Raw genomic sequence first — 17929 nt, forward strand, 5'->3', positions numbered from 1 at the left:
CCTTTTTCATTATAATTATATCAAATCAATATTTAATTATGATAAAATATGTTAATTATAATTATATCATAAAATTATAATAATTACGATAGTTATGTTATATATTTTAATCATTTATGTAAGTAAATAAATTAGAAAACAATCAAATCAAATCATGACGGTAAATAAATAATATAGAATATTATTATATATTTAATTGCATTATAATTAGCTCATGAATAATGTATGATTATATTATTTTAGAAAAATATTTTTATTATAATTATATCAAATCAATATTTAATATATTATTTAAATCTAACTTTTATATAACAATAATATTATATATATTTATATATCTCATCTTTTAGCTCTTTTCTAAAAATATTGACATATAATTAATGTAGATAACATATAAGTATTTTCATTGAATTAATCATAAAGGTTAATAAAATATAATGGCATAATTTTTATCTGATTGTAGCAAGTATCTCTATTAAAAATATTGGCTAATTATTACCATGTATAATTAATGTGTGTTTATATATATATATAGTAATAGTGAATTTTTACAATTATTTATCATTTAGAGAATTCATAATTCAGACATTGTTCCTTTTTTATTTTTTATTTTTCATACCTAATGGCTGCTAACTATGATTCTATCAATAGTATTACCTATGGTAGATTATGTGATGAAAAGGTTTGGAAAATAAAGGCAAGAATTATAAGGTTATGGAAAGTCTCATCCAAATTTGACAAGATAAGACGACTTACATAGAAATGGTTCTAATAGATGTTAAAGTTAGTCGATTATTTTTCATGATTCTTTCAAGTGATGTTAGGTCCAATTTATAAATATTTTTTGTTCGTATTTTAATTTTATTTGATAAGTAAACCATTGCAATCAAAGACAGTGACATTTAATAGCTTTATAAGTGCTAATAGTTTTTAATTTAATTTGTTTTACAGTGTGATAAAATTCATTCTTCAATCAAGAATTGTTTGGTAAAGATGTTTGAGAATGAACTGATTGAAGAAAAGGTCTATGTCTTCTCAGATTTTGTAATTGAGGAAGCAAGCGAAATTTATATTCCGACTGCACACATATGTAGAATAATTTTTAAGAAGGAGTCACGTATAATAAATACGGTCGGTGATCGTAAAATTTCTGACAATTATTTCAATTTTTTTGCTCATGCTGATATATTGAAACAAACAAAAGAACAATCCAACTTATTTGGTACGTAATTAATTTGTATTAATCTACACAAAATTATTTTTTTAAATTTTTGCAAAGAAATCATATAATAGCATCATTTTATCGATAACATAAATTTTAATAGTTTATTTATGCAAATGTTTATTTCGACTTTTTTACAGGTATATCCTTTTATTAATATATTGTTAGTTTTATCGTTTAATATAAAATAAATTGGTAAAAATTTTTTAATTTATAAGTAATTTATTATGTTATTCGTTTATTTGTCTTTAATTTGATGCTTTTAATTTTTTTTAATTAGATGTTATTGGACTTTTGATTGGAAAAAAAGAGCTTATATCATGATCAAAAATAGGAAGAAGTGACCATTATATTGTGATTGATCTTCATGATTTAGAGTATGTGAAATTTTAATATTTCACAATAAGATTTTGTTTTGTAACAATTATCTATATATATGTAAAATATTTTATCTTTTTTATTATATATTACTACTTATTTCTCTTAATTCTTACTTTTATTTAGAAATAAGAAAAAATAAGGTACATACTAAGAGATCAATTTACAATCCAATTATTCAATTATCTACGTGATCACTAAATAATCGAATACATACTTATTCTCCAATTTGCAAAATTTAACAAAGGCATTCATAATAAGCATATTGGTTTACATTTTATTTAACATATTTGTTTATATTATATTTGTAATCATATTATATCTATTTTTATGAATATATCTTTTTAGAAAATACTCTTAGTATTAGCATACGGTGTATTAAATAAATATTAGTGGTTTTAAATTATGCCGATGTTTAAAATTGTATTGCAACTTTTTTAAAGGTATATCATTTTATTAATATATTGTTAGTTTTATCGTTTAATATAAAATAAATTGGTAAGAAAATTTTAATTTATAAGTAATTTATTGTTATTTATTTATTTGTCCTTAATTTAATACTTTTAATTCATTTTTTTTTCAATTAGATGTTATTGGACTCTTGACCGAAAAAGAAGAGCTTATATCATGATCAAAAATAGAAAGAAGGAATGTGGTTGATCTTCATGATTTGGAGTATGTGAAATTTTAATATTTCACAATAAGATTTTGTTTTGTAATAATTATCTATACATATGCAAAATATTTTATCTTTTTCATTATATATTATTATTTATTTCACTTAATTCTTACTTTTATTTAGAAATGAAAAAAATAAGCTGCACACTATGAGATCAATTTACAACTCAATTATTCAATTATCTATGTGATCACCAAACAACTGAATACATACTTATTCTCCAATTTGCAAAATTTAATAAAGGCACTGGTAAGTATATTGGTTTAACTTTTTGTTTAACATATTTGTTTATGTTATATTTGTAAATCATATTATATCTATTTTTACGAATATATCTTTTTAGAAAATACTCTTAGTATTAGCATATAATGTATTAAATAAATATTAGTAGTTTTAAATTATTTATTATTTATTAAAGAACTTTGTGCATTAGAATTCTCTAATAATTTGTTGTTCATTTTAAGTTGATTTTAATAAGATCTTACTTCACGGTAAAACAATATATAAAAATTTGTTAGTAGAAACTATTACTAGGTTATTTATGATCACATTAAGTATACATGTCTGCTTTATTGAAAAAAGTAAATTACTAAAATTGATTAATAACTATTTTAGAGTTAATATACTTAATGCTAGATTAAGAAAAAACAAACAATGCATAACATGTTATTTTTTTATTAGTCAAATTATTATAATTCAAATTAATTTTAATAAAAATAACTTAAAATTATAATTTCAATTTTATCACGTGTATGACACGGGTTATTATACTTGTTATTTTTCATATACAAGTCATTTTTTTATAAAAGTTTATATAAGTCATTTATATTTACGTGCGCATTTTTTTTGTGCCGTCACTGCACGTTCTTCTTCGTTATTTTTCTATTTCGTTATTGTCATCACCAATACCACCTCCACCTTCTCCTCCCCCTCCTCCTCTCCCTCCTTCTTTTTTCGTTGGAATTTCTTTACCTCCTTCCTTTTCTTCCTTCTCCTCCATCATCAATTATCTCATTGTTGAAGAAAATTAATAATTTAAGTTCAGATTGTCAATTGAACCAGAACGAAATTGATTATTATTTTGAACCCAATCAAGTGACTGATATGTTGTTCGATTCTAGTTAATTTTTTCATTGGTAGTTTATGATTTTGTAGGTGAATAATGTTTCATCATTGATGGTTTGAATTGAATGTAATGTGAAAGTTCTACATTAAAAAAATATTTTTCTATATTTGCAGCAAATTTAGGTGTAACACAAAAATATTTAGGTGTAAAACGAATATATTTGAGTGTATTTTTTTAAGAATTTTCGGTGTATGTGTGCTGATAAATTCTGCATAATTCAAAACTCTTCTTCTCCCTCCTCCTCATCTTCTGCTGCTGCTTCTTCTTCTTTTTCATCATCATCATCATCATCATCATCATCATCATCATCATCACCATCATCTTTTTTTTTTATTCATATTTTTTTCTTGTTTTATCTTCTCAAGTTTCTTCTTATTTTACTCTTTTAACAATAATAAAAATAAAAAATCAAACAAAAAAGAAGAAGAAACACATAATGTTGCAAAATTACTTGAAAGATGATAAACTTACATTCATTCAACTATAAGATAGAAAGAAAAAAGAAAAAAAAGAAGAAAAAAATACAGCATTAGATTAAACATTTTTCTGTATTTGTAGCAAATTTGGGTGTAACACGAAAATATTTGAATATATCTGTCTACTTAATATGCTAAAACTGGGTTTTCTCCCAACTAATAAAGGTGAGGTGTCGATCTCTCGTGATTCCATTTTTCCTCCAAAATGAATGCAGGTTTATATATTCTAAATTATTTTATAAAAAATACCTTTATTATAATTATATTATTATATTATAATTAATATTTAATGAATAATATATAATTATACTAATTTAGGAACATATCTTCATTATAATTATATCAAATCAATATTTAATGCACTATTAAACTACTTATCAAGTATAATGCGTACTAAAGTCTATATAATAAAAATTATCTTAATAATAAGTAATTACCTTAATAACAAAATTATATAGTAATCACCTCAGTATTTACTTTTTAGATCGTTCAATTTTCATTAAACGTAATAAAAACCATAAAAACCAATAAATCCTTACTTGAGTTTTTCGTTATTCTTATATATAGGCTTTATTTTTTTAATAATACAGTCTATATATATTTATATCTATTTTTTATATAGCAATAATATTATATATATTTATATATATCTTTTTTAATTTTTTTAAATATTGATATATAATTAATGTAGATAACATATATATTGAATAAATATTTCTATTGAATTAATTATAACGATTAATACAAGATAATAACATAAGAATAACCTAATTATAGCAAGAATTTGCATTAAAATTATTGACTAATGATTTGAATATGATTAATATAGTTAAATTGATATGATCGATAACATTGAGAGTATATATAGCAATTATATCAATTATAATAATAATTCACGTGACTTCATATGCAATAATTTGAATTATAATTATTGTCACCTAATTATACTTGAATATTATTTAATTTTAGATGTTTTATAGGTAAAATTTATTATCACGTGAATTATCATCATTATTCAAGCATAATAATAATAATAATAATAATAATAATAATAATAATAATAATAATTTTGAATTAATATAATTGACATAGTTCTAATTCTCATTCATATGTAATAATTTTAGTATATTATTTTCACAATTTTAATCAGTATATAATAATAATAATAATAATAATAATAATAATAATAATAATAACATTATATGGACATAAGATTAATTAGTTTACAAATTGAATTTTTATTATGGAGTTTGTTTTTCACTCAAATTTTTAAACATTAGTGATTTTGTTTTTTATATTTACAGTAAATTTTGAATATAAAAAAATAGTATTTATCGTTATCTATTTTATTTATTTATAGACATAATTAAATTTTATATAATTATAATAAGTCTTTATAATTATAGGAATTTAAACCTGCTTCATATATAACAATAATATTATACATATTTATATATCTCCTCTTTTATCTCTTTTATAAAAATTTTGGCATATAATTAATGTGAATAACATATATATATACACTTAGCAGGTGTCTCTATTTATATAATTTTTTCTAATTGTAGCAAGTATCTCCATTAAAAATTCGTGCCGTGTGTGTGTATATATATAAATCGTAATAGTCAATTATTACAATTATTTATCATCTAAGAAATTCGTACCTCATTCATATTTCTTTTTCTCTTTATTATTTTTCATACCTAATGGCTACAAGCTATGATTCTATCAACAGTATTACCTACAGTAGATTATGTAATGAAAATGTTTAGAAAATAAAGGCAAGGATTATAAGATTATGAAAAGTCCCATCCAAATTTGACAAGAGTAAGATAGCTTACCTAGAAATGGTTCTCATGGATGATAAGGTAGGTTGATTCTCCTCTATGATTCCTTCAAGTGATGCTAGGTCCAGTTTATAGATATGTTTTGTTCATATTTTAAATTTATTTGATAAGTATACCCTTGGACGAATCAACGACAGTGCGATTTAATAGAGTTATAAGTGCTAATAGTCTTCATTTTTAATTAATTTGTTTTACAGTATGATAAAATTCATTGTTCAATCAAGAATTATTTGGCAAAGATGTTTGAGAATGATTTGATCGAGGGGAAGATTTATGTTTTCTCAAATTTTCTGATTGAAGAACCAAGCGGAATTTATCTTCCGACTACACATGTGTGTAGAATAACTTTTAAAAAGGAGTCACGTATAGTAAATATGATCGATGATTGTAACATTTCTCACAAACATTTCAATTTTCTCAATCATGCTAATATATATTGAGACAAACAAATAAAAAAGCTAATTTATTTGGTACGTAGTTAATTTGTATTATTATTATTGTGTTGTTCATTTATTTGTCTTTAATTTTATGCTTTTAATTCATTTTTTTAAATTAGATGTTATTGAATTTTTAACCGGAAAAGGAGAACTTATATCATGGTCAAAAGCAGGAAAAAGTAGTCATTATATTGTGGTTGATCTCCATGATTTGCAGTATGTGAAGATTCACAATTATAATTTGTTTTGTAACAATTATCTATTCATATGCAAAATCAATTATCAATATTTAATGCATTATTAAACTACTTATCAATTATCAATTAAAAATATTTTTAATCATTTTAATAATAATAATTATGATAATGATATGATAATGGCACCAGTCTAATCATGATAAGAATATTTTATTCTAATTATAAAATGATCAAATCTTATGATATTAATAACGTGCATTGATTTTAAATATTTTTAGTTATTTTAATTATATTAATTTTAAAAATATTGATATAATTCTAATTCTTATTCATTATCTAATAATAATAATAATAATAATAAGTAATTTACATATTTTTTTGTTTTACTAAAATCTATATAATAAAAAATTATCTTAATAATAAGTAATTATCTTAATAACAAAATTATATAGTAATCACCTCAATATTTATTTTTTAGATCGCTCAATTTTCATTAAGCGTAATAGAAACTATAAAAACCAATAAATTCTTACTTGAGTTTTTTCGTTATTTTTATGTATATGCTTTATTTTTTTAATAATACAGTCTATATATATTTATATCTATCTTTTATATAGCAATAATATTATATATATTTATATATCTCTTTTTTAATTCTTTTTTAAAAATATTGACATATAGTTAATGTAGATAACATATATACTGAATAAATATTTCTATTGAATTAATTATAATGATTAATACAAGATAATAACATAAGAATAATCTAATTATAGCAAGAATTTATATTAAAATTATTGACTAATAATTTGAATATGATTGATATAGTTAAATTGATATAATCAATAACATTGAGAGTATATATAGCAATTATATCAATTATAATAATAATTCACGTGACTTCATATGTAATAATTTGAATTATAATTGTCAGCTAATTATACTTGATTATTATTTAATTTTAGATGTTTTATAGGTAAAAGTTATTATCACGTGAATTATCATCATTATTCAAGCATAATAATAATAATAATAATAATAATAATAATAATAATAATAATAATAATTTTGAATTAATATAATTGATATAGTTCTAATTCTCATTCGTATGTAATAATTTTGGTATATTATTTTCACAATTTTAATCAGTATATAATAATAATAATATTATTATATGAACATAAGATTAATTAGTTAACAAATCAAATTTTTATTATGGAGTTTTATTTTTCACTCAAATTTTTAATCATTAGTGATTTTATTTTTTATATTTACAGTAAATTTTGAATATAAAAAAATAGTATTCATTGTTATCTATTTTATTTATTTACAGCATAATTAAATTTGATATAATTATAGTAAGTCTCTATAATTATAGATATTTAAACATGCTTCATATATAGCAATAATATATACCAAAGTATAGTAAGTCTCTATTCAGGTCTATCACCACACAAGTTGGTTGTGAAGGTTGGCGCTCCTATTATGTTACTGCAGAATATAGACCAAACTAATGGTTTGTGCAATGGAACGAGAATGCAAGTTAGAAGAATGGGAAATCATGTGATAGAATGCAAGACTTTAACCGGTAACAAAGTTGGAAGTATTGTTCTTATCCCAAGACTGAATATAATTCCAAATAATGAAACATTACCAATCAGGTTTTAAAGAAGACAATTCCCAATTATTATGTCATTTGCAATGACAATAAATAAATCCAGGGACAAACTCTATCTAAAGTTGGAATTTACCTTCCAATGCCAGTTTTCACCTATGGTCAATTGTATGTTGCGTTATCAAGGTAACGAGTAAATATGGTTTGCGAGTGCTGTTGCCAGATCATGGGCACTTGAAAGATAAACTGCATGATGAATGTGGTATATAGAGAAGTTTTTTAGAGCCTATAATAAAAAGGTAATAACAAAATGTCTTACTTAAATTTATTTATTTATTAAAATTTATTACTATCAATTAAAAAAATTTAGCAATTCTAGGAGCTAATGGATAATGCATTCTTATTGTACCTTAATAGCTTGAGAATATTAAAATTATTATAAAAATTTGAATTATTTTATTCTCCTGATAAACAATTTTATAATTACATTAATCATATAATTTTATATACTAACATTGATACAGTGTTGTTTCAGGTATATATTTTGCAGGTATCAAAAGATAGTGTTAAATTATTATTCAGTAGGTTTAAATTATTTATTATTTATTTGTAGAACTTTTTGCATTAGGATTCTCTATTAATTTATTCTTCATTTTGAGCTGATTTTCATATATTCTTATTTCACAGTAAACCAACATATAAAACTTTGTTGGTGGATTTAAGTATTACTAGATTATTTATGATCATATAGAGTATATATGCCTGATTTATTGAAAAAAATAGATTAAACAACTATTTTATAGTTAATACAATTAACACTATATTAAGAAAAGAAAATAAATGCATACAAGTTATTTTTTTATTAATTAAATTATTATAATTGAAATTAATTTTAACACAACAGCTTAAAATTATAATTTCAATCTTATCACGTGCATGGCACGGGTTATTACACTTGTTGTTTAAGAATTTTCAGTGTATGTGTGTTGATAAGTTCTGCATAATTCAAAACTCTTTCTCTTCCTCCTTTTCATTTTGTGCTGCTGTTTCTTCTTTTTTTCATCATCATCATCATCATCATCATCTTCTTCTTTTTCTTTTTTTTTTCTTATTCATCTTTTCCTTTTTATTTTACCTTCTCAAGTTTCTTCTTGTTTTACTCTTTTAACAAGAACAAAAAAAATCAAACAAAGAAGAAACACATAATACTACAAAACTACTTGGAAGAGGATAAACTTACATTCATTCAACTAAAAGAAAGAAAAAAATAAGGAAAAAAAGAAGAAACAAAATGCAGCATTAGAGAAAATATTTTTCGGTATTTGTAGCAAATTTGGGTATAATACAAAGATATTTATGTGTAACACGAAGATATTCGAGTGTATTGTTTAAGAATTTCGGTGTATGTGTGCTGATAAGTTCTGCATAATTCAAAATTCTTCCTCTTTCTCCTCCTCATCTTCTGTTGTTTCTTATTCTTTATCTTCTTATTTTATATTCTCATAATTCTTATTGGGAGAAAAAAATCAAACAAAGAAAAAAATACATAATGTTGCAAAATCAATAGAAAGAGGAGGGAAAAAATGCAGCAACAAAACAATAATAATAATAAAAAAACGACGATGAAAATGAAACACGCGAAGAGAAAGGAGGAGAAACTCAAAGAAAAAGGAGAAGAAAGAAGAGAAAGGAGAAAAAGAAACGCGGAATAGAAAGAGGAACAATGTGATTTCACGCGCGCATTATGTAAGTGACATGTATGCTAAAAAGACTTGTACGTGTAAGAATACTCTTTTGTAAAATGCATTCATTTCATGATCTTAACACCACAATAATAGAAAGTCTAAATGCCCATTTTATTTCTCTCTCCGATTCTCTTTTTTGGTAATTTAACCAAAAAACAAGTTCAAGGGCCAAAAATAAAATTTATTATTTTTAATCAACACTTTTAGCTATCGACTCAAGATCTTTAGTCTAACAATCCAATAATATACTTTTTGCCACACTTTGAAACATTATCAATTAATTACTAGCCAAAAATAATAAATTCTGCTAAACTTTTAGCATTTTTTTTAACAATTCGAAAGTTGTAAATTGGAGCATACATGGCTAATACATCATACATGTTACTTTAATCCACACTTTTAATCGAAAAAATAAATCAGTATAACAAATAAATATCGGCAGAAAAAAAATGGCACTCTTTCAGCAACTTACATCTCAAAAAATTCTAAATACATCAAAATTAACAATCCGGGTTATGAAAACGTTCCTCAACCATATCATTGTCTATGCTACACAAGGAGGCTCGGTAAAAACGCTATCTGTGACAGTATGAACTGAGAAACATTGTCATTTGTCAATCCACCAAACACCATTGAGCTCTCAACTAGTTATCGTCTTCGATAGATCCCATGAATTTAGACAGTAAGTCTGATTTGTTAAGATTCGTTGTCATCGTTGCCATCTCCTCCCTCTTTTGCCCTATCATCTTCATGACCACATTGTCCACCACTCTGATCACTTTCTTCAGCTTCTTCTCCGAACCAATGTTCACTAATCGCTTCAGTTTTCATATGAGTGGCAATGGCGACATTGCTCAGTGTACTAATAGCTTGGATGTGAGGTTGAAACTGTCTGCCAACTTGGACTTTGGAAAAAAAAGAATGAAGCACTCGGTGTCTATTTCAAATGAGAATTTGCATATGATGTTGAAAGAGAATCTTCTCATGATATCCTAATGTCCAACAATCAATATTACTTGCCGGAGAGTGGAAAAAGACATGCCCTTGGAGTAGTCGTGGAATTTGGTATTGAGAATGTCATGGACGTGTCGGGGTTTGAGGTGATGTTATCGAAGAGGTGGAAGTAGATGCTTTTGGAGGGTGAAGTGCAGAGGAGGTGGATGTACCAGTCACAAAAATTTAGAAAGTGTGTGGTCCATGACATGTTGAGGTAGGTGCGACACGTGTGACAATTACACTATGGCTTAATCTTGGAGTTAAAGAGGAGGAAGGAAAAGATGGAAAAGAAGACTATGAAGGTAAAGAAGGAGAGTATGAATCTTAGGGTTATACAAGATATGATAAAAATTGGAGAAAAATAGTGTCGTTTTCGAATAAAGGGGTCCGGGATCATTTCGTCCCTTGTTAGAATTGTCAGGGACCATTTTGTCCCTTATTAGAGTTATCAGGGACTATTTTATCCTCGGTTAGAGTTAACGGAATAAAGGACCTAAGTGACTGACGAAATTAATTGTTAAGAACCAATCGAGTAATTAATTTTAGTTGAGAACTAAAGTATCCAGTCTAAAATTCTTTAAGGACTAAAATAGATATATACTCTTGTTTTACCTTTATAATTCAATCAATCAACATACAATAAAATTCATCATCTTTTCTTTTTCTTATTTTTTTATAATTTTATCAAAACACAATGGTTATATTACCAATCTAATAATTAATTATATATTTAAAAAAATATAGCAATTCCTTGCAGAGTACATCTTGGATAATAATAATATATCAAATTTTTTTAAAGTAAAAAGTCAATCAAATGAAAAAAGTACTAATTATTATTAAATTAAAATAGTAAAAACAGTGTGATTCAAAATTAAATCAGGTAATTCAAAATTGTGCCGCACCAGAATAAAAACAGTGTGATTGGCTCAAAAATCAACTATAAAGGTCAGTAATGCGTAAACATATTTGTTCTTATAGCTACTTTATCCAAAAACGAAGAATTTTTCCAAACCGACCATCCCCAACCCAAATACACATAACACTGTCTGATCTCTGAAGATACTATGTATGGCCAATTCCTATATACCTAGCTTCTCTTGATGAGAATCCAAATGTCAAAACGCTGAAAGAGTAAACATGCCAGCAACCTAAGATCAGAAGAAGTCTCCCAAGTCTTTACAATGAAAGCTACTACGACAAGGTTCCCATCTCCAAGTTTTTAAGCTTTAGCTTCAGGTGCAGAACTAGGACTGCCATCCACCTTCTCTTTTGTGTCAGCTTCATTATCAATTGATGTTTGTCCTGTTACCTCATCTTCGGTGTCGCTCTCATCATCTGAAAAAAAAAATCAATCATAATTCCGACATCAACAACTAACCCTTGACCCAAAGTGGAATCAGCAACATAAAACAAACAATCTCATGATGTCCTATGTTTAAAAAAAGACCAATTACACCAAACCATAAACCAATTTGAAGGCAATATAAGAGATAGACAAACGCAGTAATCACGAAAACAACAGTGAGCTTGCCACCACCAATTTCATGGGGTTTAAACCGGTTTAGCAAGATATTCTTACCATCAGCATTGTTGGTCGCCTCGGTATCCATTTCCTCACCTCCACCCAAGCTCAATTTCTGGATAACAATTTACTAAGCGAGTTAGAAACTCGTCAAAACAGAAAAAAAAAAAAGTACTATAGTAATAAACTATCTTGAGTTATGATACATACAGATAAATCGAAGTTGCCAAAGTCCATATCGGCTCCCACTGAAAGACAATATGCAAATGAGAACACTGGCAGAAAATTAAAAAAAAATGAACTCGAATCCTGAGAAATTTTAGCAGAATCACTTACTTTTACCGTCTTCGTCCACCTCGTCATCTTCATCCACCCACTTATCCCAATCAACTTTCAAAAAGGCAGGAGGTTTCCCTCCTTGCTTCAACAATCTGTCCCACCATTTGTCCTCAGCCTTTGCCACTAAGTAGAAGATATTTCTCGAGCCGACACTAACCTTGCTATTCTGAAAAGAAAGATGAATACAAAATTAATACACAATTGTGTAAAGATATGACTATCAGAACAATTATAGGAATAGGTAGTTCTTACATTTACATCAACCTTGTCAAACAGGTCAATGTCAATTTCGTAAGGTATCTTTTCTGCGCCAGTGGTCGCAGAGAAGTAAAACTTTCCTTCTGGCTCCAGTTTAAGCTTCACATCCTGGGCATCAGGCAACTCGACAGTTATGTATACCTCATCAGATCTCTGAGCCCACTTGACAGGAGGATGGCGGCTGCATTTTAAAATATCAAAGGAATTTAGGGACCTGAAATGCTAATTTTCACTCAGTATAGTGATCCCAAGGCCCCCGCTGCCACAAGAACACAGGATATGCAGGTTTTCACACAATATACAAGTATCAAATGCCAATAACAGAGCACCAACAAGAGATCACTTGGTCAATACAGCATTGATACAGTAGCTGTAAAAACAGTCATACAAAATTGCACCAATACTGAAAATATTCAATACAATCACAAAATTGTGAAGCAAAACTATAAAACATGATAGCACTCAAGTGTGAAAAGAAAATAGAAACATGCTGATCAACATTTAGGTCAGAAATTCTACTCCGAAACAACATTGATTTTAGATTTTCCCCTGATTATATAATTCACCACCACTCTGCCAGATAATTAATTTGCAACACCAACTTTATAGCTGAAAGTTCAAATAAAAGGAAAATCAAAGTTATGATAGAACTGTAAACATCTTCAGGATACCTTTTGTTAAAACAAAAACTGAAAACAGTGCAAAATAACAATTTTACTATGATACATGGAGAGCAAACAAAAATAGCATTCAAGTAAAAGTGATCCTGGTTTTAAAATGAAATCAACAAAAAAGAAAATGGTGAGTGTGAAGGTAACCTAAACCCTAAAATCAACTGATGAACACCACAAACAATCTGCACGACGATTTAAAATAAGAATAAAAGTTCAAAGGTTGCATGCTCTCCAGCTAAACCCTCCTAAAACCCTCAATTTATTTTTTAAGAAACGATAAGGTGGGAGGAGGGGGAAAAAACACAAGTTGAAGCTCAGGAATTCATAACAATAATAAACGATGAAGATAGCATAGATGAATGAAGCAAACAGAGCATATATAAATTGATAAATGTTGTTTTTCAAGCACTTTCTCGGAAACCAAACAACATGAAGAGAAGAAAATGAACCTCATGTTTGATTTTTGTGTGGAAAATGTAGAGAGCTCAAGAGAGTGACAGTGGGTTTTTCTCAGCGAGCAGAGTAGAAGGGTTGATTACAATTCTGTGTTTTTTGCGGCAATGCTTCATTCATATAGCACCAATATCTCAATACTAATTAAAATCACAACTTTAAAATTTAAAATGAGGAAATCCGGTTAATCCTTATCTAATATGATAGTTCCAAAGGTAAACTATTCAAATTCAAATTTTATAAAAAAAACTAGGGATTTGGATATTTTAAATTTTAAATTTTATTTTAGAAAATAAAAGTATGATCTCTCACTATTTATTTTATATGTAGATTAAAAAAAAATATCAGAGAGAAATTATTAAAGGATAAGAGATTACATTTTACCCTCTAAAGTAAAAATTGAAAATTTAAAAAATTTAAACTCAAAAACTAAACAACAAAAAAATGGTATAAAAAACAAAAATAATTTCAAAAAATACAAATGATAAATAAATTTTTTAAATATTTGAAAATATAATAATTTACTACTTATAAATTTAAATGATATTATTTTATTATTTTTATCATATTTTAAAATTATTTAGAGACTTATTTATGGTTAATATCTTTTAAAAAAATTTTGTCAAAGAGATAAATTTTCAAATACAATTTATTAGCTTACCCTAAATAAATTTAAGAGACAAATAGGCCTTCATATTTTTTGCAAAATGCATTCATTTCATGATCTTAACACCACAATAATAGAAAGTCTAAATGCCCATTTTATTTCTCTCTCCGATTCTCTTTTTTGGTAATTTAACCAAAAAACAAGTTCAAGGGCCAAAAATAAAATTTATTATTTTTAATCAACACTTTTAGCTATCGACTCAAGATCTTTAGTCTAACAATCCAATAATATACTTTTTGCCACACTTTGAAACATTATCAATTAATTACTAGCCAAAAATAATAAATTCTGCTAAACTTTTAGCATTTTTTTTAACAATTCGAAAGTTGTAAATTGGAGCATACATGGCTAATACATCATACATGTTACTTTAATCCACACTTTTAATCGAAAAAATAAATCAGTATAACAAATAAATATCGGCAGAAAAAAAATGGCACTCTTTCAGCAACTTACATCTCAAAAAATTCTAAATACATCAAAATTAACAATCCGGGTTATGAAAACGTTCCTCAACCATATCATTGTCTATGCTACACAAGGAGGCTCGGTAAAAACGCTATCTGTGACAGTATGAACTGAGAAACATTGTCATTTGTCAATCCACCAAACACCATTGAGCTCTCAACTAGTTATCGTCTTCGATAGATCCCATGAATTTAGACAGTAAGTCTGATTTGTTAAGATTCGTTGTCATCGTTGCCATCTCCTCCCTCTTTTGCCCTATCATCTTCATGACCACATTGTCCACCACTCTGATCACTTTCTTCAGCTTCTTCTCCGAACCAATGTTCACTAATCGCTTCAGTTTTCATATGAGTGGCAATGGCGACATTGCTCAGTGTACTAATAGCTTGGATGTGAGGTTGAAACTGTCTGCCAACTTGGACTTTGGAAAAAAAAGAATGAAGCACTCGGTGTCTATTTCAAATGAGAATTTGCATATGATGTTGAAAGAGAATCTTCTCATGATATCCTAATGTCCAACAATCAATATTACTTGCCGGAGAGTGGAAAAAGACATGCCCTTGGAGTAGTCGTGGAATTTGGTATTGAGAATGTCATGGACGTGTCGGGGTTTGAGGTGATGTTATCGAAGAGGTGGAAGTAGATGCTTTTGGAGGGTGAAGTGCAGAGGAGGTGGATGTACCAGTCACAAAAATTTAGAAAGTGTGTGGTCCATGACATGTTGAGGTAGGTGCGACACGTGTGACAATTACACTATGGCTTAATCTTGGAGTTAAAGAGGAGGAAGGAAAAGATGGAAAAGAAGACTATGAAGGTAAAGAAGGAGAGTATGAATCTTAGGGTTATACAAGATATGATAAAAATTGGAGAAAAATAGTGTCGTTTTCGAATAAAGGGGTCCGGGATCATTTCGTCCCTTGTTAGAATTGTCAGGGACCATTTTGTCCCTTATTAGAGTTATCAGGGACTATTTTATCCTCGGTTAGAGTTAACGGAATAAAGGACCTAAGTGACTGACGAAATTAATTGTTAAGAACCAATCGAGTAATTAATTTTAGTTGAGAACTAAAGTATCCAGTCTAAAATTCTTTAAGGACTAAAATAGATATATACTCTTGTTTTACCTTTATAATTCAATCAATCAACATACAATAAAATTCATCATCTTTTCTTTTTCTTATTTTTTTATAATTTTATCAAAACACAATGGTTATATTACCAATCTAATAATTAATTATATATTTAAAAAAATATAGCAATTCCTTGCAGAGTACATCTTGGATAATAATAATATATCAAATTTTTTTAAAGTAAAAAGTCAATCAAATGAAAAAAGTACTAATTATTATTAAATTAAAATAGTAAAAACAGTGTGATTCAAAATTAAATCAGGTAATTCAAAATTGTGCCGCACCAGAATAAAAACAGTGTGATTGGCTCAAAAATCAACTATAAAGGTCAGTAATGCGTAAACATATTTGTTCTTATAGCTACTTTATCCAAAAACGAAGAATTTTTCCAAACCGACCATCCCCAACCCAAATACACATAACACTGTCTGATCTCTGAAGATACTATGTATGGCCAATTCCTATATACCTAGCTTCTCTTGATGAGAATCCAAATGTCAAAACGCTGAAAGAGTAAACATGCCAGCAACCTAAGATCAGAAGAAGTCTCCCAAGTCTTTACAATGAAAGCTACTACGACAAGGTTCCCATCTCCAAGTTTTTAAGCTTTAGCTTCAGGTGCAGAACTAGGACTGCCATCCACCTTCTCTTTTGTGTCAGCTTCATTATCAATTGATGTTTGTCCTGTTACCTCATCTTCGGTGTCGCTCTCATCATCTGAAAAAAAAAATCAATCATAATTCCGACATCAACAACTAACCCTTGACCCAAAGTGGAATCAGCAACATAAAACAAACAATCTCATGATGTCCTATGTTTAAAAAAAGACCAATTACACCAAACCATAAACCAATTTGAAGGCAATATAAGAGATAGACAAACGCAGTAATCACGAAAACAACAGTGAGCTTGCCACCACCAATTTCATGGGGTTTAAACCGGTTTAGCAAGATATTCTTACCATCAGCATTGTTGGTCGCCTCGGTATCCATTTCCTCACCTCCACCCAAGCTCAATTTCTGGATAACAATTTACTAAGCGAGTTAGAAACTCGTCAAAACAGAAAAAAAAAAAAGTACTATAGTAATAAACTATCTTGAGTTATGATACATACAGATAAATCGAAGTTGCCAAAGTCCATATCGGCTCCCACTGAAAGACAATATGCAAATGAGAACACTGGCAGAAAATTAAAAAAAAATGAACTCGAATCCTGAGAAATTTTAGCAGAATCACTTACTTTTACCGTCTTCGTCCACCTCGTCATCTTCATCCACCCACTTATCCCAATCAACTTTCAAAAAGGCAGGAGGTTTCCCTCCTTGCTTCAACAATCTGTCCCACCATTTGTCCTCAGCCTTTGCCACTAAGTAGAAGATATTTCTCGAGCCGACACTAACCTTGCTATTCTGAAAAGAAAGATGAATACAAAATTAATACACAATTGTGTAAAGATATGACTATCAGAACAATTATAGGAATAGGTAGTTCTTACATTTACATCAACCTTGTCAAACAGGTCAATGTCAATTTCGTAAGGTATCTTTTCTGCGCCAGTGGTCGCAGAGAAGTAAAACTTTCCTTCTGGCTCCAGTTTAAGCTTCACATCCTGGGCATCAGGCAACTCGACAGTTATGTATACCTCATCAGATCTCTGAGCCCACTTGACAGGAGGATGGCGGCTGCATTTTAAAATATCAAAG

The 17929-nt window shown here is 27.5% G+C and overlaps 2 protein-coding genes across 2 annotated transcripts in view; both read right to left on the reverse strand.

Annotated features, from left to right (window-relative positions):
- Window positions 1-11622: 11622 nt before the first annotated feature.
- On the reverse strand, window positions 11623-14104 carry LOC107467883 (co-chaperone protein p23-1). Its single transcript, XM_016087103.3, has 6 exons — window positions 13958-14104; window positions 12829-13015; window positions 12574-12742; window positions 12448-12485; window positions 12295-12352; window positions 11623-12050 (listed from the first exon to the last, which is right to left on the reverse strand). Exons 1-6 carry the CDS (start codon window positions 13960-13962, stop codon window positions 11935-11937), a joined length of 573 nt encoding a protein of 190 aa, XP_015942589.1. The 5' UTR covers window positions 13963-14104; the 3' UTR covers window positions 11623-11934.
- A 2411-nt stretch (window positions 14105-16515) lies between these two features.
- Window positions 16516-17929, reverse strand: part of LOC107467743 (co-chaperone protein p23-1) — a 10242-nt gene continuing 8828 nt past the window's right edge. Inside the window, exons 2-6 of the mRNA XM_016086919.3 lie at window positions 17722-17908; window positions 17467-17635; window positions 17341-17378; window positions 17188-17245; window positions 16516-16943 (exon numbers count right to left, since the gene is read on the reverse strand). Of these exons, the coding sequence (XP_015942405.3) occupies window positions 16828-16943; window positions 17188-17245; window positions 17341-17378; window positions 17467-17635; window positions 17722-17908 (568 nt within the window). The 3' untranslated portion in view covers window positions 16516-16827. The remainder of the gene's footprint in view (window positions 16944-17187; window positions 17246-17340; window positions 17379-17466; window positions 17636-17721; window positions 17909-17929) is intronic.

Source organism: Arachis duranensis, chromosome 9, assembly GCF_000817695.3.
Source record: "Arachis duranensis cultivar V14167 chromosome 9, aradu.V14167.gnm2.J7QH, whole genome shotgun sequence".
Classification (NCBI taxonomy): domain Eukaryota; kingdom Viridiplantae; phylum Streptophyta; class Magnoliopsida; order Fabales; family Fabaceae; genus Arachis; species Arachis duranensis.